Here is a 27,698-nt window from a genome sequence, read left to right on the forward strand (position 1 = left end):
GCCCTCGCCCTAACTTCTTGAGTGGCAACGGACTACAGTCATGCCTTATTACAGGACATATGAAAACACAGGCTTAGGTTTTCATTTAATAACTACATTTCACACATAAAACAATAAGCCTGATTGGTTATTACCAAAGTGTCTACTTAGAGGTAGCATTAAAATTAATAAAGTAATAAACTTCAGTTATTCAAATTTCAAATCAATTAAAGTAAAGTCATAATTTTTATCAGAAATTCGATGGACATTAGGAAAAGGCCGTGAGTGCGCAGGCGAGCTGGTGGTCGCTAATCGTGTCATTGAACACCCGAGACCGTGGTGGAGAAAAGGAAAAACTTTTAGTCAAAGGAACAGGCACAGAAGGGAACGTCCCTTCTGCGTCTGTTCCAACTGAGCTAACCAGGGGTTAGACGTCAGTAAAGTTAGCTCAGTTGGTAGAGCGCTCCACCTGTAATGGAGAGGTCCCGGGTTCGATACCCGGACCAGGCGGATTTTTTCGGTCGCTCACCAGTCACCTAGCTGTGTTTGGAGACTTATGTTTGTCCTTTGTCCCTCTTGTTCCCCTTCTCCAGGGATTATTTTCATCATTCTTGTCCAGCTCGCTTGCACCTTTGCATTTAATTGCATTATAATTACAACCTTAACTTGCAAGCTTCACCCTTGTTGGTGTTAGACTGGTGGCAACTGATAAAACCCGTTTGCTCTACTGACGTCTAACCCCTGGTTAGCTCAGTTGGTAGAGCACTCCACCTGTAATGGAGAGGGTTCGATACCCGGACCAGGCGGATTTTTTCGGTCGCTCACCAGTCGCCTAGCTGTGTTTGGAGATTTATGTTTGTCCTTTGTCGCTCTTGTTCCCCTTCTCCAGGGATTATTTTCATCATTCTTGTCCAGCTCGCTTGCACCTTTGCATTTAATTGCATTATATTTCATCCCAGTTATGCAAAATTTCTCAGGACTCAGCTAGCCAATATGCACATTTTCTCAATCAACGATATCTTGAAATTTTAGAGCCATGCTTAGCAGACTCTCCCCTTCCCCTTTCATCTCCCGAATATTGCCGACACCTTTGTTGATGTGTACGGATAACAAGGAACCCCACTTATGACACCTCCTGCCAAAGAACATCTAATAGGGTCCATACCTTCCATGACGTAAACGACGGAGCCAACATCCCCTTCCTTGATGATGAGGCTGTCCTGTGCATACTCCACGGGGTACATGCAGTCCGTGATCTCCTTGATCTGGATCGTCTCCAAGTTCTTCATGAAGTCATTGTCCTGGATCGCCTGCTTGATCAGCTCCCGAGATCTGTAGAGACCAAAGGACGGCAGACAATCAGCACCAAGAACTCCATCTCTCAGACTTGGCAGCATCAAATGAATTACACAGCTGGCACTTTTGATTGCCTCTTAAGGTAAACATCTGGGCAACAAAAGCACAATCAGGTCTATGCCATATCTCATCATAATCAATCATTGCTACGCGACGCTGATGAGTTGTGCTTGATTTACCTCTTTATTATTACCTCAAGAAAGAAAAGAAAAGAAGAAAAAGAATGCATAATTTGCACGAACTTAAAAAAAATCTGGTCGCCAGGAAAAAAACAAGAAAAGAACACCGTTCTGCATTTGAAAGAACAAATAACTGATCTGAAATGCACACGCAAGTATCCCAACTAGTAATCACCCACATAAAAAAATAATAATAACGCCCCCCCCCCCCCCCCTCAAAAAAAAAAAAATTATTTGCTACAGTGTTTGAGGTGTGTTGAAAGACACTGAAAGACACTAATGTGCATGCTTCATATTTATCAACGCCAAGGTTTCATTCGAAACGGTATTTCGTGGAAGTCAGAAAATGGTTCGCTAAAATATTTTTCCAACGCATTATTCTCTTCCGGACATCAATGTCCTCGCCCCCTTCACCGTTTTTTTTTTTTCTTTTCGGTGACATGTCGTGACCTATAGCAACAAAACAAAGGTTACAAAAGCTGTATTTTTTTATAACATATGAATGTCGTTCACGAAATTCCTATTCATGGCTATCAAGAAAAAATAATTTATGGCTGGACTGGTGCCCCATGGGCACCAGCGCGTGCACACGTGCTTGCCGGCATGTGCAGATATATGGTCTACACTTTATATCACGATAAGAAAGGACACGGTCTGACAAGATATAAAAGGCATGTCCTTGACGGCCCTTGTGCTACCAAAACAAAACAAACAACCAACTACTAAACACACACACACACAAAAAACGCCAAACGAACTAAATCTTTGGCGTCCTCTTCCAAGCTCACGGAGAACCCGCATAGAAGGCGGATTAAAATAGTATAAATTCACACACACACACATCCACACACACACAAACAAAAAACGGAAAAAACAGCCGCTTGTTTTGTTGTTTTTTTTTCGTCAGAGCAGATTCTGTTTGACGTCACGTCAACGCAGCGAACCCATCGGACGCGTTTGCACGACGTCGGGCGGAGTGCGCTCTGACGTTGGTGAGAAGCAGGCGAGCCTCAGGTTATTCAAGCGAGCCTCAGGTTACTCAGGCGGTGTCGGTTGAACAAATAAAAACAGAGGGCCGCGCATGACGCCATCGTCTGTTGACGCCCGAACCACCCCATTTTACAAACACGCCGACGACGCTCGGACGAGGTGCGTCCGGATCTTTGGCGTCGCTGTACGCTACCCAACACTGGCGCTCGGAGACGCGGACGCTAGCTAGCGCTCGAGGTGGAACAACTGAAGCTACTCCCTGCCGTTCTCACTCTGTCGGTGACCACAGGACGTTTTTATACATTGATAAAAAAGAAAGCTAGCCGTTTCGCGGAACCACACACTAAAGCATTTTACACCCTTAAGAGTGTAAAAAGGGTGCTCTATAGAGACTGGCGCTCGTGGCTACACCTCTTTGAGCATCTTTATTTCGAGTAATACACCGTTGATACAGTAGGGCGCCGTTGCGTGGAACACCCGTTCATTTGCTGAAGAGTGTACAAAGGGATTTGAAAAGGATGATGCGATGCAGTGCGGCGGAGAGGCAACTCTGAGCAGCCTTAGCGGTAGTTGTTTTAGTGACTATCCCCAGTAAATTAATTATTGACTCCGGGGATTTCAATATACGCCAAAATTTATCTAAATACAAATACCCATCAATACTTCAGCAAAAATATATTCAATTACATATACAATTACATATACAATTACATATACAAAGTATTAACATAACATTTAAGCCGAGAGGGTCATGCTGCTCATACAACTTACATAAGACAGTCTGCAAACGCGAGTGAACGCAATATCCGTGGTTCGAATGGGAACGAATGGAAATGGTTCGTGGCTTCAAATATCTTTTTAACAATGTTATAAACGACTATTTCTTATAGACATTCGATCTCGCAAATACCGCAAAACCTTCGCTCCAGTGAAATGTAGTTCTAGGGACACCTCACAGACGGCGCCAGCCTGTCAGTGCGCTGAGTGCGTTCTCTCGTCCCGAGAGGTCACAATGACTCGGTCGCAAGCGAACTCAAGTGTGTGAACCAGCTTTAAAGTATGCTTGATGCGAGGCTAAACTTGTACACAGGAAGCGAGCGAAACACTTCAGCCTCAAATGGGCCGACGCACGCCAGCCAAGCGCTCGGTGTTAGAGCGGCGTCTCTGGCCTTTGGATCGTTGGCCCTCGCCGCAGTTTGATGGACGCATTTGACGAAGCCCAGTCGAATTTCGGCGACGGATCATCAATCACGCCACGTCAGAGTCAGCCTCGACCGAAAGCCGTCAGACGTTGACGAAGGGCGTTTCGCACGGCGACACTTTCTGCCCAGGCGCCATTTGACGCCTGTCTGAATGGCCGTGTTCGGAGGAGTAGGCGGCGATGAAACCGTTTAAAGTCACGCAGCTGCGGTGGTGCTTCACTTGTCACGTATCTTATCGGAGAAAAAGAAAAAAAGAAGCTTCCTGCATATCAGTTGAACGTGTACGGAATTACCTGACTTGTATATCATAATACCACATGAGAGAACCATAGAGTATTTGATCGAGTTATAGCCGCATTTCTTATGAAACAAGGCCTTTGCGTCTACTTTTGTGCAGAACACATATGTCGCCAATCATCGCGTTGTGCATAAAGAAAGAAAGAAAGAAAAAAAAAAAAAAACGCAGCGCACAACCAAATTAAAATTACAATTCCCCGTTAAAAAAAAAAAACAACAACAACAACAACAACAATTTGAGCAGATATCACATATATTCGCGTTTTTTTTCTCAACGAAGAACGCGACGGCAAATTCGATGCTTGGTAATCGTTGTCTACTATACTTAGCACGCTAAGCATGGTACATAAGCGGCATTGCTGTCTTTATTAAGAATTTTCCAATGGGCGATATTAAGATTAAATAGTTTTGGCGCGCACCGCCGACAATATTTTCCGAGCTTTATGTCTATAATACGCGTATAAGATAAGGGATTTCAAAATTGTAAATTCTGCTGACAATTTACACTTTTTTTTTTTTTGCGCTTTTTGTATGCTAATATGGGAGTCCGGATCGTTTGGATGCATACGGTTTTCCTTTTTTCAGTACGGATTGTAAAAGCGACAACTCATACGATGCTCGTAAAGTATAGTTCCTGCATGACTTTCTGTAAGCTGAAGCTTATATAGAATGCTTGCAAAGTCGGTAAACCGAAAAAAAAAAAAAAAAAAGCACGGGGCGTTTGTAAACAGTATAGTAGTACAAAACAGGACAATTCCCAGCGCGGCCTGAACAAAACGCAAGACCCCAGCTTCCTCGTTTTCTAGCCAGCTGGTTCGCGCTCAAATTGAGACGTTGTTACTCCCGCGGTCGTGTTTCCTGTCAAGGCAATAACAAAAACAATAAAAAAAAAAAAAAACAACGAGACGATCAAATGGAGTTGATTGGCTCGACCACGCAGTGAAGCCGCTGGCGCTAAATTGAAGCGACGGGCGAGAACCTTGAAATGCGCCGCGAAGGCCGGTCAAACAACGTTCCATTCGTCCGCTTCACACACACACAAATGCAGCTACCATCATCAGCTTCCTCAGTGTGTAAGCGGGAGGACGACGCGGTCAGCGCCATCTCGAGACGGAGTAGCTCGACGGACGCGGCTGAGGCTTCGCATAAGGCCGTACAGAAAGCTAATCAACGTTCGCACAAAGCAACACTAAATAATAACCATAAACAAAAAAAGTGGTAGCATTCTTTCGCTTCTTGGGCTGGCTCTCTTGTCTCATTAATTTCGTCGGTAACCGACGACTCGCTGTCTTCGAACGGAAACCCAGTGGCGGCCCTTTCGATGCGCCTGGGTGAACTCACGATTCACTTCGGGCAAACCCGTAAAACCAAAAAAAAAAAAAAAAAAAAAAAAAAAAAAAAGGGGGGGGGGGGGGTTGAGGCAATTAAAATGACCGGTCTCTCGTTCGGGCTGATGACATCCAAGTTGTTTTGCGGCACAATGCTCTTCCCTCTCTCTCTATCTCTCTCTATATATTTTTATTTTGACCGGAGCTACAGCGTTGTGGCCCCATGCTAAATGGAGCAAACTGCCGTCATCAGTTTGAAGCGCGAAAACGGCAACTAGTTTCCGCGATTTCGCCTTCGGTTCCATTGGCTGGCGCGCGTCGACGGTGTTCTCATTGGCCGCTGCGCCATGGCCTCCGATATCCCGAAGCCCGCGCGCGCTAGTACGTAGCAGACGACAAAGGGAGCAGACGAGCGGCTTGCATGCTTTCGCATTCACAACTCATAAGAAATGCTTAGGTGTACCTCGAGCTCTTTTTTTTTTTTTATCGTATTTTTTTTAGATGTATACGTGCAAGCGCACTTTCGGATCGATGCAAGCCCAGTCAGCTTTCACCATGTAAGACTGCGTGCGATAAGCCCCCTGGCTTCCGCCAGTTATCGGCCTCGTACAACCTAAAATAACCGTGGAGCGGGGAGCACATTTTGTCATTCGACCGTCCACAATATACTGTCGCAGGATGATTGACAGGGTCAAGCGATAAGCGCCGTTGCAAGGTATTACAAATAGAGAAACGTGATAATGGCAGGATGGCTCCTTGCGAAGGCTAGGTTACGTATGCGTATATACCAAGTGTACGCGAGGCAGCAGCCCCCTCCCCCCTCCCTTTCCCCTGTCGCGATCCGCGCCATTTTTAGAAGGAAGCACCACCTCTACGTGATATTCATACATGTGTAGATTCTCGCTTTCTCGGAGGGCATCAGCGGGCCTATCATTATTTCCGGGAAGTTGGTCAACGCCGTGGCACGGAAGGCCGCCTGTTTCAACATAAAGAAAGAAAGGAGAAACAAAGAAAGGAACAGTAGATGAAGAAACGATACCGATCGATGAATGCACCCGCGCGTAGGTTTCGACATTCCTTCCATAAATAGAGAACCCTTTCGAAAAGATGTCGCCTCTCCTCAAAGCTCGCAAAACCCTGCTAACACTAACCCTGCTGTGGCGAAATATGCGTTTCAGTAGACACGTACAGGGTGCGGACCTAAGGGCTAACACATTTGGCACGCTTTGCACAAATCGAAGTCTAAACGTACATACCTGAAATGGCGCGTTCGAAAGTAGCTTCGCGAGAACGCCTTTCGTTTAAAAGCTCAACTTGGAAGAAGCGAAAAATAAAGCAAAATCAGAGGCCGTGTATTATTTCCTATGTCCTATACTAGCCAGTTTATCGTCTGCACACTGGTTTATGAGCTCGCTCCGTAGTGGCTTGCGGAGCGTACAAACTAAAAAAAAAAAAAAAAAAAAAAAAAACTTTTTTTTTTTTGTTTAAATCGACGTTCGCGTGTTAACTTCAAGTATGTACGTCTGGAATTCAAATCCTGAAAGGCGTGCGAAATGTGTTAGTTCGGCCGCACCCTGTACATATGAGTGGGAATAGCTCTAGTGTACCTTATGAACTCATCAGCTCGATATAGATCCTTTGGCACACGCTACTGTGCAGTATTTTCAGATCCACCAAAAGAGCGTGGCAAGCTTGACTGCGCTCGTTCCATGTCGGTCGCAAGGTCCATCAGCTTTGCGCCCCACGTCTTGTTTCTGTCTTTGTGCTGACACCAGATGAGCGGCCATTCTGAAGGACCTCGCTTCTCCACGCGTATATTCTGCAGCACATATTTCGCGCCCTTTAATTTGCTTTCCTCAGCAAGGACAAGCAGGAACTACCATTCGTACAGTGCAGTGACGTCACGTGCAAGCCATGCATACAGAGAGTCAGAGAAGCATTGAAATATGGCTAGTGGTGTCCTTGTCGAGAGGCTATTTGGTCAGAGCACTACATTTTACCTGGGCGTCCTTAATGTGCACCAGCACCCCTAACTAAACCGATGCACGGCAGCAGGAAAAAACTGGACTCATTATATGCGAGCTTTCGCACGGGGCGATGCAGGGAGGAGCAGTTACCACTATTAGTAGCCGCCGACACCCAAGGTAAATGACGCAAGGTTGGTACGTCGACGAAGGCAACGTCCCACCTTTAAAATAACAATAAAAAGGAACTTTAAACGAAACGCCACTTACCGAATAACTGCCCGCAAGTTTCTCTTCTTGCGAGTGGCAAACGCCGTCATGAAAACACCAGAAAAACACTTGCACTCGCACCGAAAAAAAACAACAAAAAACCGAGTGAAAACCCGTCAGCGTTCCGTTCGATCCCTGGCGAGAGGAATTCCAACTACGCGCCACTAACACCGAAATATCCGATAAAAATAAATAAATAAATCGCGAAACAAACGAGAGTCAGTCAGTACCCAGTGGCACACTTTGTGACATACCACAAAATAACACACGCAGTAAAGAAAAAAAAAAGTTGTTGTAGGGGTCCCTGACTTTATCTGATGCAAAGAGACGTGTCTGGACTTGTGCGGAACTCCGACGCGATGTCACTGAAAAAGGTGCGCCTCGTCACTTCTCCAAACACGCAGACACGCACACCCTCACCCTCTTCTGCTCGCTGCAGCTCGTCAGACTCTGCACATTGTTCGCACACTGTTTACGCGCTCCTGCGCGCAAGGTTGGTCGCGCGCATCCCTGGCACGGTGGACGCGCGTCACCAAGTTGACACTCGCCATGCCAGAGATACCCGAGATAGGAATAGAAGGGGCCAGCGGCCGTCACCAACGATGTCAGCCGCGGACGCACTGCCAATATATCATACAAAAGAGAGTGGTGCGATTGACACGAGTCATTTTGAAGCACCTTTTGGAGCAGCCTCAGACAGGTTCATTGTGGAGTAGCAAAAAGTACCTTTAGAGCACAAGCACACACTTCATTTTTATTCATACCACTGTGAATATTGCATGTTAAAATTCGTGTGTTAACCTATCCAACTAAAAAGAAGAAAAAAAAGAGCATGCTTTGTCTTTACACTTCTGTGCAACGGCAGGTTTAATTTCATCAAACAGAGAACTAGCTGTTTAGTTGCACTTAGAAGCACCAGGCAGGGCAACAAGATGCTGATCGATAAAGGACAGTATGGACTGCTGTGTGAATGGTCATTTTAGGTACGAAATATGTAAACCACCCAGTATATTCCACTAAAATAATGTTAGAATAATATTGAGCACACAAATTCAAGTTTCAATCAAGCTTAAGTAAAAAAAAAAAAAAAAAAAAAACTGTCAACAATTTATGAAAATTAATAACATTTCCTATGTAGAACGTTATAATAAAAAAGATCGGTATGTAAGCATATTCGTTCTTAAAACAATCCAGCCAAAGTAGTTAAGCTTTCCCAAGCTTCCTTAAATGCTTCACCTAATTTAAATTTATTATATTGACTATCGAGCTGATAAAACACATATAAAGGTGACAACTAAACAACGGAGTTCAAATAAAAATAAAGCACATAAAATTCCTTGCCCCCCTCCCCCCGAGCAGAGTACCCTCGCTAAATCTCGAATTTGAAAAACATACTGCCAGAATCCCGCAGCCTATCATAAATAATAGCCGCAGTTCAGTTCTTTTTCTTAACATAGCCGACGCCCGCGTGTTTAACGTATCGCTATGGGAGAACGCTTTCCCTTTAGCACTCGGATGCACTGCGACAAATCAAGGTAAGCAAAATTGCGATGCTTACACTTCGCAGTTACCGCTTTACTGCAGTACCAAAGAGAGCGGGGAGAAGCGTACTCAACAGAACTAACTTAGATGCCTTAGCAGACTAGGATGTTAATAGATATTGCAAAAATTACGTGTATACCGTCAGTGTTTGACACTGGTAGAAAGAGATCAAACATGATACAGATACGTTATTTGTGGGCTAAAATCGAAAGTTCCGAAAATTCGCACAAGCCTACCATAACGATCTGGAGGTGTAGCGGGGAGGGCCTGATCGATCCATTGTATTTTCAGTATTTCATAAAGTGAAACCAAGTTTTGGCGCAATGTTGGCACAAGTTCTTCACATTTTGAGCTAAATGTAGCAGGATTTATAGCAGGTATAGGCCCTTTGGCGCCAAGTGGCGCAGCAATAACATCATTGCAGTTTGCTAACAGTAGAGAGTTTTCGAGAACCGTTTTTGACCATCCGATAGTTCCCTAAAGCTCTACTGTTAGAGGCGTGTTTCTTTCTTGTATGACGGTACCGTGACATTGGTCACACAAAAACTGTCTGCAAACATGTTCAATGTATATCATAAGTATGGTTTAAAATATCCTTTGAACATGCTTAAGGCGTTTACGCAAATAATTTTGTCATCATGTATGCAGCGAACATATGTATGTTCGCTGCTTCCCCCCCCCCCCCCCCCCCCCCCCCCCCCACACACACGAGAAAAGAAAAAAAAGAAAAGGAGTAATTGCACGCAAAGTTGGTGTTCAAAGCTTCAAAAGGAGACACTCGACTGTTTCTCGAGTGGGCGCAGGCAAAGAATTTCGTACAGCGGCTAGCATGAAACAATTGTGATCGTAAATGTTCCGCCGCTTTTCCTCTTGCAACTGAAAAAAAAGTTGCAATGAAAACTACCGCAAGCCTGTTTGTAGCGCCGGTAAGGAATTTAGCGGGCGAAAAAGAGCAGACGTCGAGTTCGCGCTAAAGAACGAAAAAAAAAAAAAAGTTATGGCACGTTGACTTTTGTTTGTTGTTAAATCGCGCACTTTTATTCTATACGTATACGCCACCCGGTGGTGAAAATGTGACGCTTTAAAAACGGGAGAGAAAGAGAGAGAGAAGCTCGTGCCCGGTGAACTGCATGCAGCGAAAAAAACTTCCAGGCCTGGCGGCGAAGATGGGAAACGGATTAAAATCACCAAATTCACGCGGCTGTGGAGTGCCGAATACTGTACAATCTGCTGCTGAACTGTACAGGGGTATGGGGTCACACGTAGCCATGCAGTCGAATATAAGGGCCTTGTTTTCCGGGATCTAAACATGTTTCTAAATAAAACTTATTTTTGCCATTCGTCAGATGCATACTCAGCTCGCTCATGACGTCGTCGCCTTGTGCTGATGGCAAGTGGTCGATTTGACACATTTCTATCCTTGTTGCCAACTTAAAAAAAAAAAAAAAAAAACACAGCAAGTTTTGCGCGAAGTAGTTAGTATGAGATTTGGTTGCCGGATGAAGAAGCGATGTTTTTGAAACGTGTACGGGTTGATAAGATAACATGTAACTAATCTTTTTTTTTTTTTTATCACGGTTATTGAGGTGAAAGCGAGTATTCGCGACTCCAACTAAATATAGGTGGCGCCACTCATTTTCCAAGATGGCGGGTTTAGTGAGGGTCAGAGATGCGTGCCGCTGTTGAGCCTGTCTAGTGTGCTGGCTTCACTGAGTGACATGAATTATTTCTGGTAATACGAGGAAGCTAATGTTTTATGAGCGCAGGTCACCTCTTTAACCTGAAAACAAGAACGGTGTTTAGTGTATTATTTACGGAAGGATGCACGTTTTTATTCTGGAGCGAAACCGAAACTTACCTCTATTTTGAATTTAATTTCTCGATATAGGTCTTAATTTCGAATTCTTTCATGACTCAAGATGTGTCTCACATCGTAATTATTTACTTAGAAAAGTTGTTCGCGGAAACTTTATTTTGTGGCATATTGTTCGATCCAGGCTGATATTTGTAGTTGTTGAAAAAATCAGTGCTGATATCTGTGCGTTCTCGCTGCCGTTTTCTCGCTCAGATAATCGTCATGGAAAATAATGACAATTATCCCAGCACAACAATAAGAGAATAATTCAAATTTTTACAATATGTCCACGAAACGCATAAACTAATAAACGCTGCTCTCACTGCAACAACCCGAAGACGGAATACGAGTCAGACAGCTGAAGTGCGTGTGTGTTTTTATAGCACCGCGTGACGCGTAGGACTTCATATCACATCCAGTGTTTGACTGTTTGTCTATCTTGATAACTATGTCAGAGTTTTTCATATGCTGAAAAGAAAACAGAATTATACCTTTATGGAAAAACTATTATGGTTAAATAGCGTATTCTCGTGATCTTGGCGTTAATTGGGGGCATACATTGCCGCGATTTGTATTAATAATAATAATATTAAAATTCACATATTTGAATAAGTAATTCTTCAAGCACTAATATGATTTGTTAGTTACGATCTAATTTTAAACGCGCGAAGAAATATGACAATGAAAACTGTGCTAATTATCATCACTGGTTCCAATTGCTGCATTTTAATTACCAATAAAATAAAAAATAGTTTAAAATCAATTAAAACATTTTAGCTAATGTGAGAAATCCATGTAAAATTACATTAATTGTGGATAAAGTATATTGTGCTATCAAAGCCGAGACTTTTGACAATCGGCGAAACGTCCAGAATCGCCGCCAATATACTTCCAAACCTAATGCCCAAAAAGTGAAAAAAAGCTGTTTTTTTAATTATTAGTTTTTTTTATAACATTGATTTACTTTTGTATTTGCTCGCCGTCGTTTTGCCAATCTCAACCTTTCCAGTTCGAAGGAACGCCTACCTGCTTGCACGTCTGCTCACTGCAGCACGTTTCGTTGGCGTTGGAAGCCGGTGAAACAGTAGTGAGTTTTAATATTGCGTATTCGAGCGAACGCAAGTGCTGTGTGTTTGCGTTAGCTTTGCGTGCTCCACACTGCGCGTGCGCGGAGCCCACAATGGCGGTCTTGGATGGCGCATGGCGATGAGGCGCACGCACAACGTGGGGCACGCAACTCTAACGCAAACGCACACCGCTTGCGTTTGCTACTATGCGCAATACTAAAACTCTCCAGGTACAATCCCATACCGGCTGCAGCACTGCGTTGGGACAGTGAAGAGTGTTGTTTGCATTCGGAAACGACATTTTGCGAGCCATGATCGCGAGCAGTTCCGCCATGCCCGCTGAGCAGGAGAATCGGGGGACCCTCACTAGAGCGCTTCCCGTTTCCGCCGCGGGAGGGCGAGCGTCGAGCTGGAGACGCGAATAATATACCCCCTTGCCGAGAAAAACAAATTGGGTGGCGCGAAATGCATGCTCCAGAAGGTACCCGCTCAGCAGCAAGGCCGCCACAATGGCCGCCGATGTGACGCCAGTGCAGCCACGTAAACGCGCAAGTAGAAAGCGCCAAACAAGAACACAGCATCCCAGCAACGAAGGCTACACCTGAGCACTGGCATGCAGCTATATAGGCACCCGCGGAGCACTAACCCCGCACGTAAATCTGCATAGGCGCCGACGCCATAAATCAGCCTTTATCGGCGCGTTAATTTGCGCTAATCGGATCCCAAGGAGACAAGCCGACCGGACACGCCAATACGCCCAGATATGGGCCCGGTTCCTATAACCCAGTTCGCGACAAACGACTTCCTTTACGCCAATCGCGTGGCCTTCGCACGCCAAAGCACGCGTAGATTAAAGGGATATACTGAACCGGAAATTTGGATTTCGCAAAATAAGGCCGCAGAAGCGCGGAACGGGACGCTACAAATTCCGAAACATCACTCATACATTGGTATCTCAAACGGAGGGCCGCACTTTCGGAAAAGAAGGGCGCAATCAAGCGAAGACTATGACGTCATTGTCCCCCTGGAAAATTTGAGAACGAGTAGAAGCGGCCTCGCTTCTCTCCTCCTCGCTTCGGTTCACCAGCTCAAAGGGAGCGAGGAGGAGAGAAAATGAGAATCGTAACGTGACTTGTCTCGTCGGCCGTGTTGAATTGCCCACATATTTTCCAAAAATACGGCGATCAGTTAGAGATGCCGCTGAATGAGTGATGTTTTTGGGTTTTTCAGCCTTGTTTCCGTCCAGCCTTGTTTTGTGAGCTCTGAATTTCGGTTCAGTATCCCTTCAACTTGCATAGGCGGTGACTACGGGAGGGGGGGGGGGGGGGGGGGGGGGGGCTTGGTGCCCCCTCCCCTCCTCTCCCGAGCTCTTCGGGGAAGGAAGTACCATCGCCTCCGGAACCTCGGGGTGACATAAATTGAGAACTTTCCGCTTTTGCGTTTAAAAGCTCCCACAAAAACAAAAATTTTAACGATTTCTATGTTTGTAACACTCTCGATTGTCGCGAACGCGCGACGCTCCACAAATCGGACAGCCAACACGCTTCAGCTTGGTTTCTTCGCACGCAGCAAAATGCAATCGGTTGGGCAGACGGCTGGTGCGATACCGGTCGCTACGATATTCCACCGACCGGTATCGTAGCGACCGACAGTACGGAGTTTTGGGGAACCGTTGTCGCCGCACATGCGATCCGGTACGAACTGCGCATGCGCTGTCACAGAAGAATCGCCTATGCGCAGTTCGCACCGTATCGGGTGTGCAAAGACGGTTCCCTAAAACTCTCTAGTAGATCCCTTCGATAACGATACCCGGTAACTGTACGATGCATGCGCACGGGCATCGCGTCATGCGCTTCCGTTTTTTCGCCGTGCACGCCGATTTGGGAGGAACAAAGTGACGCCTTTCAGCCGCTTCCCTAACCTTAAGTTAGGGAAACCTTAAATAGTCTTAAGACGATTTTTTTTTAGAGTATTGGTTTTTGGTGGAGATTCGCCGTTTTATTTGAAAACGGCTTATAAGTTATCACGAAAACCCAACATAATCGAGCCACGAAAGGGACCTCTCATAACCGTTTTAAAAATTGCCCAGAAGCGACTGAAAGATGTCACTTCATTTCGGCGAAAAAAAAAAAAAAAAAAACGCATGCTTGCCGCGGAGACACGCGTGTGTGGACTCGAGCGCAAACAGGCGCACCGAGTGGGATGAAGTCTTTCGGGTGCTCATTGGAGAGGAGGCTATGCATTTAGACAGAGGTCGAAAAAAGAAAATCCGTATCGGCAAATAAAATTGTTAAAAAAAAAAAAAAAAAAAAAAAAAGCTATAATAATGAAAGAGGCCGATCCGTCGAGTTCATCGAACTAAGTTGGCACATCACACCATGCCACGCAGGCAACACGTTTAGTCAGCTTGGGTTAGTCAGCCCACCTGTCCAGTAAGAAATTGTATAGCGTATGAATCAGTTTGCGATCCTTGCTGTGAGCGCAACTCGGCACTGTGATTCGACGATTCTCAACCCAACTGTTATTTAGCGTAAAAAAAAAAAAAAAAAAAAAAAAAAAAAAAAAAAAAAAAAAAGGTCCTATGGTCCAGAAAAAGAAACATTCATTTAATTTCTGCATACAAGGTCATGGAATCAGCCTAATCTCGTATCGGATAAAACATTGAAGGGGAAAATTTGACACGACTAAAATTCGACATTACAATAACATGTATACATGCCCAAAGGGGATGGACGTTTAAAAATTATAATTACAACTTGAGACACGGGGATACATAAAAAAAAGGAAAGAACCACAATCTTCCGTGTATTTGTCCTCTTTTATACGAGCTCCCAAGTCTCGGATTTTCGTAATTATGAACAGTAGCCACCTAGCTCTTTTTGTTTTTGTTTTTTTAAAGTATTTTTACAGTTCTATTGTGGAGAGGTTGTCTTGTGCGAAACGCATACTGCTCACGGCGAGCGCAGCAGCGAAACGCCGCCACGCCTGAAGCTATATAAACCCGTTTGGCGTATACACACGCTCGTAAATGCTTCACAATAAAAGTGCGGGAGGGAAGTTCGCACGTGGCGCTGTTTTTACGCGCCGCTCGCCAGAACGTGCCCGAAAGGAATTGGCTTTCTCCGTCACGATCTGCCTTCCGTGTCACCCAACCTGTGGACTCGCAACGGACGCCTACGAGTTCTCCGAACCAATGCAAAGCCGCAGTCCGACAGCTCGCGTATATCGTACAGAAAAGACATCATATATGTACGCTACGAACCTGTGTGCCGACAGTTGCTTGTATGACAAATGTAACAGGAGGACTGCGATACAAGGAAGAAACAGGTCTCAAACAGTGTTTGAAGACAGTTTTTTTTTTTTTTTTTTTTTTTATGATGTAAAAAATGTAGAGTGTAGAAGTTTATCCATAGCTGTGAGCGTGTCGCGTATGTCGCGAATCTGTCGAGGTTAGAAATCGACCATATATGGTTACGACTTATTTTAACTTATGACGCGAAATTTCGTCGCAAGTTGTCGACTGAAATTCGACTTTTAAACGCATGCGCGAAAAGTAAAAAAAAAAAAAAAGAATATATATATATATATATATATTGTTACAGAGCAATGGAAAAGTGCAATATTCGTACGCTATATTATTTCGCATTTTCACGTTGATAAACTAAACCTTAAGCATAAATAGTACGAATCTTCGTCTTTATAATTGGAAAAACACCGGTAATCATTCTATAAGACAAGCTGAAAAATGAAGTAGTTTTATATTCTTTGTTTTCTGAAATACGCAAGTTCTGTCTAGAAGTCGGGCAACACTGTCCATAAGTCGAACTTTCGCTTTCTCGGCCAGGTGGCGCGAGCTAGCATCCATCCATCCATCGTCGAACTCCGCTAAACGTTCCAAGGTTCACCGAACAAGTCGAAGCTTCAATTCAACAACAGTTCGTGACACGAAACCACAATCACGTGACTACGCATCCCGCGCGCCTCGCTGCAGCCCTCCCTTCGAAGGTCCATCTCGGTCCATATCGTATGGTGAAGAAACTGGGACATAGCTTCCGTTCCCACGCGTCCGCATGTAGTTCTCATTGTTCGGAAGGATCGGAAGGCGTTGGGCATCGGGCGCTCGGCCAAACCTCTGGAGAAAGAAATCCGAGGCATTCTTGCGCAGCCTTCCGCATCCAGTTCAGTTGGGTAGGGAGATCATAACCGTCCAATTAATCGGACCTCGAGAGCTCCAAAATCAATTAAAAGTCCCCTTTTTTTTTCTTTTTTCACTTTTATCTATTGGTTTGGTGCTTCGTTGTTGGCACTGGCACAAAAGCCGTCCTTCCGATTAAAACAAAAACAAAAACGATCTTGTGCACCGAGCCGAAGCAAAAACGCGAACGTTAAGTGTGCGGTGGTGTTATCATGACTAGCGTTTTCACTCCGCCAGCCCTGCGCGCCTGTTGCACGAGTAAACTTCAGCCCACCACCGCGCTTCCCTCGTGCTCCAAAGATTTCTAAAAATTACTCATTTTGATTTCGTGCTTTTCGATGACTCTCAAAAAGTTTATGATTAGAACCTAATGTTTATTTTCACTTATTAAAAACTTAACTAGCAAATATTTGTTCATTATCAAAGTTATCGCGACGATTAGGTTCTATACAGATAATGTCCCCCTGGCCATATAACTCACCTGTAAAGGTCGCGGTGGTGTACACCTTTCGGGGCTTTTTCTTATTGAACCATGTTCGAATTCAAATCAAACACCCCGTATCTCTAAGTGCATTGCTAGAAAGTAGACCCACCAAACTTCCCAGGGTGTACGATAGCACCCACTTTGCTCGCTCTCCAAAGCCACGAACACGCGCGTAAACTGGGCTTGTGGACTCGTATAAACGTGTGGCATTTCCTACGAGAGGAGGAGCGCGCCTAGAGGAGGCTCTGGTTGGACGGACTAGTGGGTAGACCTAAAGCTATGCCTTTGTCTCCACGGCACTCGTCGAATGCGTTCCAATGCGACAGCCAAACACCGGACGCCTGCGTTACGTTTTCAACGAGTGCAGCGGAGACAAAGGCAGCTAGCTTTCGGTCTACCCACTAATCCTTCCAACCACAGCTCGGCATTCTGGCGTCCCGGCGCACTCTCGCATCCTCCTCTCCCTCGGTTTCTCGGCGCATTGCCTTTGACTGCATGGCCAGTGGGGCGAAAGTTCGTCTGTTTCTTGCAGGGTGGCTGCAGTGACGTCGGAACGGCGAGCTCCGATTGGAAGGATAGTGGGTAGACGTCAATGCTAGCTGCTTCGAGCTCCACCCGCTATCCTTGCAGTCGGGGCCAGTCACAGCTCGGCGTTCCGAGGTTACCGCGCAGAGAAGCAGTCGAACTTGCGCTCCGTATGTCGCCTCTACGCTCGGGCTCTGGATCAAAGAGAAACGTGCCCCCGTAGCACACTCCAGATCCGACGAAGCGCTGCGCAACGGCGACCCGGGAACCGACCAAGCGAGGCAACAAGCAAAGTGCCGAGTCGGCGGCGGCGGCGCCAGCGAGCGCGCGGTCTTCTCTTTTGGGCGTTTCTTCCTCCCAAATAAACAGCGGGGAGAATGCACACGCCCCCGCGTTTCAGTGGCCGAGTTGAGGTTTCCGAGAGACCAACAACCTTCGTCGAGAGCGCCGGCGAAACCGCGCGTCGGCGGATCTGGAAGAGATCCGGCTCTCCCACGCAGGATATTTAACGTATATATCACGCAGTAGTGATACACGACCGCACGCCGGTACGATGCTCATCCAGAAACCGGGATAAGTATTACGACATTTTATCTAAGGGTGTAGGCTTTGACCGGTACATCGAAGCCAATGCAGACCACGCTATTACTTCGTATTATACCTGTGCCCTTGGCATCGGATAGAAATAGTGGCTCCATCCTAAGAGAGATAGGGACACCCAAGTGTGACATTCCTTATTTGCAGGTTCCCCTGCAATTTGAACTCCCTGCCCTCTCCCTCTAGAAACTCCAACTTTCGCTTAGTAAGAAGGACGAACCAATTGAGAATCGGGCACAATTAGAAATATAACAATATTGTTCGCAGGCACGTAGCCAGGATCTTTTTTGGGTGGAAAAGGGGGGGGGGGGGGGGGGGGGGGGAAGGGGAAAGCCCATGACAAAATGCTGCATGAGGGGAAGGGGAAAGAGGAGGGTCCCAGGAAAATGGAAGATTTCGGGGGCGGGGGGGGAGGGGGGGGGGGGGCATGGACAGTCCCTCCCCTCCCCTCCTCCGCTCCGCTCCCTCCCTCCCCCCCCCCCCCCTCTACGTCTCCGATTGTTCCACACCATTTATATTTCTAGATGAGCCTGGGTACTTATTTTAACCGTACACAAATCGCAAATACGCTTCAAATATTCAAATAAAACCATTATTTTTTTTTTTTAATATAAAATATCCCCGGTGTTGGGAAAACGGCGGGGAACGATTTTCGCATGCATCCGAATTTCGAGAGATTTTCCGCTGGGCGATTGCAGACAGGTGTTCCAGCTTTTACGGCTCTCCCACACAATCACGACAAAAAGTAATAAAAAGAAAATAAAAGTCCCGAAGCTTACCGGTAAAACGAAACGACTTCCATCTTCCAATGATAAAGAAAAAAAACAAGGAGCCAACACGACATAAGAAAAAAGAAAGAAAAAAAAAAAAAAAAACGCAGAAGGAATGCTTTTTATGACTCACTGGTCGCTCTTGACAACCTTCTTGACCTTGCTGTCTCGAAGGCGCGCGTCCACGGGCTCAGCCGAAATGGCCAGACGCTTCGGTCGGGCCCCCGCCGCGGCGGCAGCAGACGCCGTCGCGGAGTCGACGTACGGAGAAGCGACGTCGTCGTCGTCACGTCCGGGAGACGTCTGACGCGACCACAAGATCAGGTTCTGCGTCAGCTGCTCCGTCAGCGGCTTCATGATCGCCCGAAACTTGTGCAGCTGAGTCTGAAGCTCTCGCATCGCGCACTCCTTCTCCTCGAGTTGCAGCTTGAGGTCCGCGATCAAGCCGTCCTTAGCGCGGATTTGGGCGAGCGCTTCGTCGAGGGCACAGTTTTCCACGCGAGCAGCGGCGTCTTCGCTATCCATGGTCGCGTCCCACGATTGGTCCGACACAGAACAGCTACGCTAATCACACCACCAACTCGTCTTCACGCACGTGTGCATCCGCGCGCGCCGCCGACGAGCTCCGTGTAGCGTCGCGTCCGCGTCCCAAGTCCGGCAGGAAATAGAAAAGCGTTCCACACTCGACACACTCCGAGCCGCAAACCGCAGACGAAACGGGTGGTCCCAGCAGCCAGGAACGCAGAAAATACACCTCGGATAGCGCGCGGGAGACGCTTCCGCGAAAGCCACTTTTACACACGCACACGCCTCGGCAAAGACGGACCGAGGGCGATTCGACGAGGAGGAGCGCGAGCTCAGTTCGGGGAAAAAGGCAGCAGCGCGCGCGTTGGCGGCGCAGCAAAGTGAGCGAAGTCTCCAACCCTCCTCCTGTCGCGGTTCGCAACAGTCTCGCGTTGCGGCACGTCGTCCCTCTCGGCCCGGTCGGTCGGTGTTTCTCTTCTTCCAAAATAGCAGCAGTAGAGGCCTATGATGACGACGACGAAAGAATGTTGCCGTTTCCAAGTCGGCCACCGCGAGCTTGCGCCGGCCCGCTTGCGAAGACGACGTTCCGCCGATGACGCTGAGGAGGCTAGCGTGGGACCAAGTGGGACCTCAGACTCCGAAAGCGAGTGCGATGTTTCATCCCCTCCTTTCCCCTTTCTTCCGTCTCCTCGCCACCTTGTCCGCCTCCCTCGAAGCCCTCGGCGGGCGCTTCCGTAATAAACGTTTTAAGGTTATATAAAAATTAAAAAAAAGAAGTGAGGGAAGTAAAACAAACGGAACGCACGCCGGGAAATTGAAAGCTTGTTCTACGCTCCCGTTCACCGCTGAGCAGTTGGTGGAAGCTGCGTGTAGGTTAGACCTATCTTTCGCCACGTGATCAAGCTTCTGCCCAAACCAACGTCCAGAGATCGGGGTCAGGTGATGAAAGGTAGGCGTTCGATTGGCCCGGCGAGTGCATAGCTCCCACCGCTCTGTCAACTGGGGGGCCAAGAGAGCATAGCGGGGTTCCAGCTTGCAGGCAAAAGGAGGTAGGTGGATATAAGAGACCGACTCTTGAACAGGGCGGAGGGCTGTTTCCCGGCCCTGGTTCGTACTTACACATGCCGGCGTTTGCATCGGGGCTCAGAATCTCTCCCCCTCGAGAGGAGTCTATATATATAAAGCCGCGCGGCAAACAATGAGCGAGTGTTCTCATTCCGTTCCTCTCCGAGCGCTTCCTCCCGCGATGACGCTGGTGAGGGGGGAAAAGTTCTCTCCTCACAAAGCTGCCCGCACGAGATGCAAGTGCCGTTATGCAACTTGTGTGCGGGCGGAAGTTTTCGAGCGAGGGCCCGTGACACGTTGCCTCAAACCACAACAAGCGCCTCATCCGCACTGTAAGAGAATATCCATGCGCGACTGCTTTCCCGCAGAGCACTTAAAACCGCAATCGCTGCGACCCGCGGAAAAAAGCTACGATCAAGTGGCGAGAAGAAGAAAAAAAAAAAAAAGTTTCACCGAAAGTTGCGTACACAAAGCTTTCTAGGCCAAAACGTGTTTTCGTGATAGACACGCACGTAGTTGACGTAGCATGCTCTCACGATATGTGCACGACTACTGACGACCGGAAGACCAGCTCTGCTGTTCTTTGAACTTCTTTCTAACCTGCCGGCAGCCGTGACGTGGGCAGTTAGCTCGGTCGGTCATCCTACTTACACTCGTACGAAATCTGGAGCGTCCGCTTTCCGACAAAGCACTCGGGAGAACCAATCGCAGCAATCCACGGAAGGAGATCGGCGAATGATAAGGCTGACAATATGTTTATTCGTGAAACTCGAATCAAGTCTCATAATGCTCAATGTCCCAGCATGTTTTTTTTTTTTTTTTCTTAAGTTTAAACATTTTTAACCTCGAAGCTGACCGAGAAGTACATATTTTTTTTTTTTTTTGAACCCTTAAGGCCGGGGTCAGACTGCTTATACATCATACAAAAGACAGTCTGCATACAGATTCGATACGTTTTATAACACACGACTACTCGCGAACGTCAAGCGTAACTGCACTAAAATTCAACCTCGACCTATGCCCTCTATCTCAAAGATCTCAACTTGCTCGTCTTGTCCTTTTTCACAAAACTTACTATTCCTCTTCTGATTTTCGAAACACCAACTGTCACCCATCACCTCACATCTCCTTGGGTCATGACCACAGCCTAAAAATTAAACCTCTATTCGCCAGAACTAATAAATTCAAAAATTCCCCATTTTCTCTCGCTGCTACTAACTGGAATTCCCTTCCTGAATCCATAGTACGTGAATCTAACCCTAAGACATAACGTGAACTATGCAAGGCACACCTGAAAAGTGTTGATCCTTAACATGTTTGTCTGCTAATAATTTTTTATACATGTTATGTTCTGATATCTGTCCTATTAGTTTGTAGTTCTTTTGTTTTCTTTTTGCGTTTTCGTATTATTACCTTGTCGTCACTTTTTTGCCATCTGTATATGTCATTTGATCCCCCCTCATGTAATGCATTTCATTTGAAATGCCTTTGAGGTAAAATAAACTGAACTGAACTGAACGCGACTATCCGCGACATCCGTGCTTCAAATGCCGCGTGGCAATGAGTTCACGGAGAAAACTTGGCACACGGCATTCCAATTACGGATATTGCGATGACTCGTGTTTGCGCACTGTCCTTTGCATAATGTATGGGCATTATGACCCCGGCTTTACCCTTGGGAGGGGGGAAGGGGGGGGGCGGGATAGCTGAATGTGGTATTGCATTACATATAGTCGGTGACAGGCTAAGAAGATCCCAGTAAAAATGCTGAACCTCGAGCGCGAGCATTCTGCCTTTAAACCACTTCGTCGCACGCGCGGTCAAAGCCCGGCGGAACGGAACGAGCCCATGCTGGAGGAGACGCATCTATACCGGGTTCTTAACTCGTCACCGATTATTAAAAAGTTCACATGCGATTAGCTGACAGCTTTACGCGACAAGAAGTGACAAGACAGTAAAAAATTGCTCACCAAAAAGGCGGTTAAAAAAAAAAAATGATCGCTCGGAGAAACGTACACAAGTATGCACACATCATTGTTCACGGCCGAGAATAGGAGACTTGACCAAAGCACTCGTCACTGCATCCTAGTCAACTCTGTGATGACTCACTCCGCGCGCGGCGCTTCGTAATCTTTTTTTTTTTTTTTGATTTTCACGCCAAACGGTGCTGTTGAAACAGGTGACCGAAATGAATGTGAACGAACCGAAAGTATGATTCATATGTTCGAGGGAATCTAAACAAAGCTGCGCGCATGTGTCCCTAAAAGGTCGTTGTGTCGCTACGACCCGAATCGCCCGTGGAAAACGTTTCGGACAAAGGACTCGCGAACGCTGCGGATGTTTCTCTTCGACATAGGAAGCTCACAGGGAAGGAACTATTATAAGGTTGTAATTCTATATACTTAATATAAACTGGCACATTGTTTCCTCTCGCAGATTACTGGCAGCGTCGCAGTGACATGGATGTTGGTGTGCCCTTTCGTAAGACAAAATGGCCTACCCATAGCTTCCAAACGACAGTTTTACCGCTGTCGCATATTCGCATGATGAGCAGTGATATGATTGGTCCGAGCCATTTTGTAGCCGTTTTTCCTTTTCAAGCGCAAGCATATTCTTCATTCTCATTCGCTCCACTAGGAACACTGTTATTTTTTTATTAACGTGTTGGTATGTCTCACTAAAAGACTGTGCTTCTTTGCCTTCCCACTTCCGTGCAATCCACTGCAAAACATAAATAAATGACAAATGTAAAGATTCATGATGATACAAAGTCAGCACGTGAACGATAAATATACATTTAAAAAATTCCGCAAAATTTATTATTGTTATTCTCAAGCTTTCGTTCCACCGCTGAAGTCGATTTAGTCTTAATTTAGACACATTCGACTGCGTCCACGAAGGTACGGAGGCCTGGTCAGAGGTGTTAACTCAACCTAGGAATTAAACCCATGACACTGCCCGGTTACACCTAAGTTACGTGATTCATCAACGCTTTCCCAACACCCAAGTTCGAAATAATTAATAAAGACAAAACACGACCAATGAGTCGTCCAACTCGTCATGATGTCGCAGTTATCGTACAGACTAACTGCAGTTTTATTTTCAAATTTTACTGTCACATAATTAAGTTTTTCTTCTTTTTTTTTAATGTATATTCCTGTTTTGAAACCCAGCCTTGTACACGTTACTCCAATACTTTAACCGACTACCATTACAATTACTTTTGGTTACAAAGTATTCAATTTGATTACTCGATTACTGAGAAGAAAAGTAGTTTGCCGTTAGTTGAAAAAGTGACCGTTACTTCTTTTATTACTTCGGATTTTCAGAACGATATATTTTTCTTCCGGTTTAAAAAACGGGCTTATCGTACTGTATCGTAATCGCGATTACAAGTAACTTGATTACTCGTAATGACTATCCAACAAGTCTCTTCTAAACACCCAACGCACGGTCACCCACCGTTTCATCCTGGAGGCGTGTTTTACCACTGAACACGAGGCTGCCCCGCGGCGAAGCGACATACGCAGGATCGCGATGTCTACTCTGCGGCAGTAGCTTCTCCGCAGTGCACCAGTGCACGGTGAGAAGCGCACCCAACGGAGCTAATTAAACGGTCCGAACCACTGATCTCTACTATAGGGGGCTGGATGGCGCTTAGCTGCTCTCCGAGCCTGCCGCAAATGAAGCCACCGGAAGGTCGATGCCTGTCCCCGAAGTCGGGCGTGCGCTGGGCTTCCTAGTGCATTCAGTCGATATTTTGAACCGTGCTTTTTTGTGTCTTTGATTGGATTTTAATACTCCCGTTCTGGATTGAATCCCGAGGATGAGGGATTTGAACTTGGGACATATACACAACTTGATCAGCTATAATCTCAAAATGTTTACATTGAATGGCTTCCCATGATACTTCTCGGGTCCGCATGCGCTCTTACTGCGCAACAAGCAGGCTCTCTTGAGGGAACAAGCGAAAAGCCAGCGCCCTCAACGCTTTTCGAACTAGCACTCGGAAGGGTTACAAAGCCTGCCAAGCGCTCACTTCCGGGACAAGCAGCTCCCTTCCGGTGGCTTCATACCTGTTTGCTCAATGCGCCATCCAGCCCCCTTTAGTGGAGATCAGTGGTCCGAACAGACCACAAACAATAAGAAGTGCTATGAAACTTCCGATTCCTGAATCGTGTTAGATTTTGAAAATTTGCGCGAGCTTAGCGTTCACAATCAGGAAGTGTAGCAGCGACGCCTGAGCTATCATATAGTTTCCGTATTGACAAAGTGAAATGAACTTCTGCCGCAATATTGGAGCAAATTCCTCACATTTTGGTAAGCTGTAGCAGCTAGGATGTTGCGAGGTGTGCACTTTGGTGCAGACTCGAGGAGATGATGCAGCAGTAAAAACATTGGATGCATGATATCTTCACTGTGGGGTCGACATTAGCGTGTTAACAGAGCATACCCCGATTCCCAATCAAGAGTCGCGGGAAATCACTGCGATTTATAAGATTTCTTTTTATAACGTGCTTATCTTCTTTTTTTTAAGATATGAGTAAATATATTAACGTATGCACTTTTAAGGAAAAAGAAGTCACGTATGTGCTTCTACTAGAGTGTTACATAATGCGTTCTTTGCTTCGAAAAATTGCGAGAACAACGTGACGTGAGGTTATAAATATTATAAAACTCAACAAGGAGCGGCCAAGTTACGAGAACGTGTTACGACAAAACCGACCGGGGAAAGTGTTATATATAAAGGCACACGTCTACAATTTTTTGTTTGGTTTTGTTTTTTGATTGATGGATAAATATGTGGTTTCATTCTCTCGGGATAAAAATGTGGTTTCATTCTCTTAAGAGTAGGCACCCACGAACGTCTCGAAGTCGAAAGCCACCTGCGCAAGATTTATTGTGTCGAACAATAAATCCGCACTTTCTTCCGTTTACAGACTCCGGCATTTCTTCAAAAGCGAGCATCGCACACTATTTGCGATTTCTTGTAGCAAACATTGCAAGAAACCATTTCACCGCATGCGACCGGTATTGTTTAACTTTATAATAAATCAAAAATTTCTACGACTATGTTCGTGTCAAGACAATATGCGTGCGTTTGGGTACTGCTGTCTTGAGACAATTCAGTATAGTCCTCTAATGTCCCCCGAGTCCCACTAGAACGACAAACGAGAAACAGCCGACAGCGACAAGCGTCAAACACGTGCAGTGTGCATGAACGTGGAGGTGCGTCTGGCCACAGCCTCTCTGGCAGGGGTTGCAGGCTCTCGGTGCTCGTGAAGTGAGCACAAGCGATTGGGGCTGGGCGTCGCATTAAATATTATAACTCTATTAATCGCTGTATTTTAGAGCGCAGCTCTTAGGCGCCCGTTTCCAGCTTGAGCGGCGTCGGCGTCGGTGTCGCCGTCGGCGTAACCATGAGGTCACGTGACCCCCCCCCCCCCCCCTCGAGAACACGTGACCCTCCGCACCTTCCCCTCCTCCTCCTCAAGAGCTGCGCTCTAATTCGGCACTACACGGAGTTGCAAACGGCTTCAATTTTTTATCGATAAATGAATCGGTTAACTGATTGCACTGACCTCCAAACTAAAACGTGTAAAAATTAAGTTTTTTTATTTTTTATTGCTGTAAAACTTTTTATTTTCGCAGCCCCTGTTTTTTGCGAATCGGACACAGAGGGCATAATCGCGGCCACCATATTTCCCGAATTCCAGACGCTTGCACCGAAACTCTTAAAGGGGTAGTGAAACGAAATTTTAGCGCCGATCTTGTTGCATAAATATGGGCTAGGGACAGGCACCACCTCGGAAATATAAATATTGCGCTGTAAAACACAGGAGAACTAATTTTAAACATAATTAAACGATTTCAAATTCTCATCTGGTGGATGGGGGGAAGTTCTCGTGACATCACTTGTGCCAAAATAGCAGCGCCGTTCTGCGGCAATACGGCGTGCCGGCAGAATTCGCCTAGGCCTGAACGCGTTTGCAAAGCCTTGGCGGAGAAAGCCAAAGCGTAGTTGGCCACAGTGAGCTCGTTCTCGTTGCGGCTCTTTGCACGACACGGCCCGAGCATGCTTCTGGCACGGCCGGTATTAGTTGCTGCGAGTCGCGAGCTGCAAGCCGACGTTAAAAAGGATATGTGTGAACTACGAGGGTGTCAGCAAGAGCCACGCAAATACCTGTTCACACTCGGAGCGGACACGCGCGTTTGATCGAAGTGCTGGATTCGCTCTGTTAGACCGCGTTTCGGTAAGCGCTTCTGGACCGATCTTTTACGATTGCAACTCGATACTGAAATGACACTCGGCAAAGAAAGGTTAGACCGACATCGCGTAGCTCCCACGAACTGCTATAGCTCGACAGTGACGTAGCGTCGTCAGAATAAAAATGGCATACTAATAACAAAGTATACATACCGTGTTGCAAAGGTAATCCGTATGGCGTTTATTTGAGCTCTATATCACACAAAACAAGGAGATAAAATCAATGAAAGTCCCTTTTCGACGACAGCGTTCGTCACCGCTGTCTCGGAAAACAAGGAGATCGAGATGACAAGGGGAAAATATTGACCTCTGAAATTTAGTTCAAGGATCAAACTACTCATCCGGTAAGGGTCCACAAGAATCGCGCGGGCATATTCCATTCAGCAGGCCAGCCGGTCATGGACAGACGGTCTTGGCCAAGGACCGCCGGAGCAACGGTGCGCCGAGTCGATGTTGCTGCTAGGCCTACTATATTCTGCCGAGCTCGCTCGGTCGGCAGAATCGTGGCTGTTGTAGCTCTTCTCGTGTGTTTGTGGATCCTGCGTTCTTGATCGTCGTGGTCTGTTTTAAGTACTCCTTCCTTTTTTTCTTGCTGGTTGAAGTCGGGACGCACGAGAAGAGCACGAAGAAAAATAAATGTCCGTTGGTGGCCGATACCAAGTAACTGAGCGACGCTGTCGGCCTTGTTGATTTGATCGTAAAAAGTGCGTAAGACAGCTTCGGAGCTGTCGTAGGATTCTGTCGTAACCTGCGCAAAGGTTACGACAATTTCGTTTCGAGAGCACGGGTTTTCTCTCAAATTTGTCATACGCACTTTTTTCGTCGTGAATTCGCTTTGAGAATCCGGCCTCAGAGCTGGTTTTGTCACTGCTGCCGTGGTTGCCGACTTGCCGTGGTCCCGTCGGTCCCGTGGTGCAGCGTGCGTGCAGCCCTTGCACATCTCAAACGGCCACGTTGTCACAGGTTGGATGGATGGATGAATACGGCTGAGCCCTTTGGATCGGGCGGTAGCTTACGCCACCTAGCCATTTTGTTTTACCATTTAAGCTTAGAATATTTAAATGTGAAATCTATATTCACTCCGCAGTGCAAAGAAAGTGAGGCTATGAAACCCCCTTGCCATGAGTGGATAAGAAAATACCTAGTTTTCTCTCGATTTCTGCCACCATTCACTTAATCTTTGCTTGGTAATCTCTACAGTCTTGAAATCCACTCTCCCTTCGCTGTCTCTAAAACCCAA

The 27,698-nt window shown here is 46.4% G+C and overlaps 1 protein-coding gene across 2 annotated transcripts in view; it reads right to left on the bottom strand.

The window, feature by feature from the left end:
* LOC8039166 (cGMP-dependent protein kinase 1) overlaps positions 1-27,698 on the bottom strand; it is a 121,101-nt gene that overhangs the window by 25,557 nt on the left and 67,846 nt on the right. The window contains exons 1-2 of one of the 2 annotated variants that reach the window (XM_029992868.4): positions 18,734-19,390; positions 1,145-1,311 (exon numbers count right to left, since the gene is read on the bottom strand). In XM_029992868.4, coding sequence (XP_029848728.2) covers positions 1,145-1,311; positions 18,734-19,125 — 559 coding nt within the window. In that variant the 5' untranslated portion in view covers positions 19,126-19,390. Of the gene's footprint in view, positions 1-1,144; positions 1,312-18,733; positions 19,391-27,698 lie in introns of those variants that run through there. The other variant, XM_040212539.3, reaches the window with a different exon arrangement.

Source organism: Ixodes scapularis, unplaced genomic scaffold, assembly GCF_016920785.2.
Source record: "Ixodes scapularis isolate PalLabHiFi unplaced genomic scaffold, ASM1692078v2 PGA_scaffold3__209_contigs__length_174095766, whole genome shotgun sequence".
Taxonomy (NCBI): Eukaryota; Metazoa; Arthropoda; class Arachnida; order Ixodida; family Ixodidae; genus Ixodes; species Ixodes scapularis.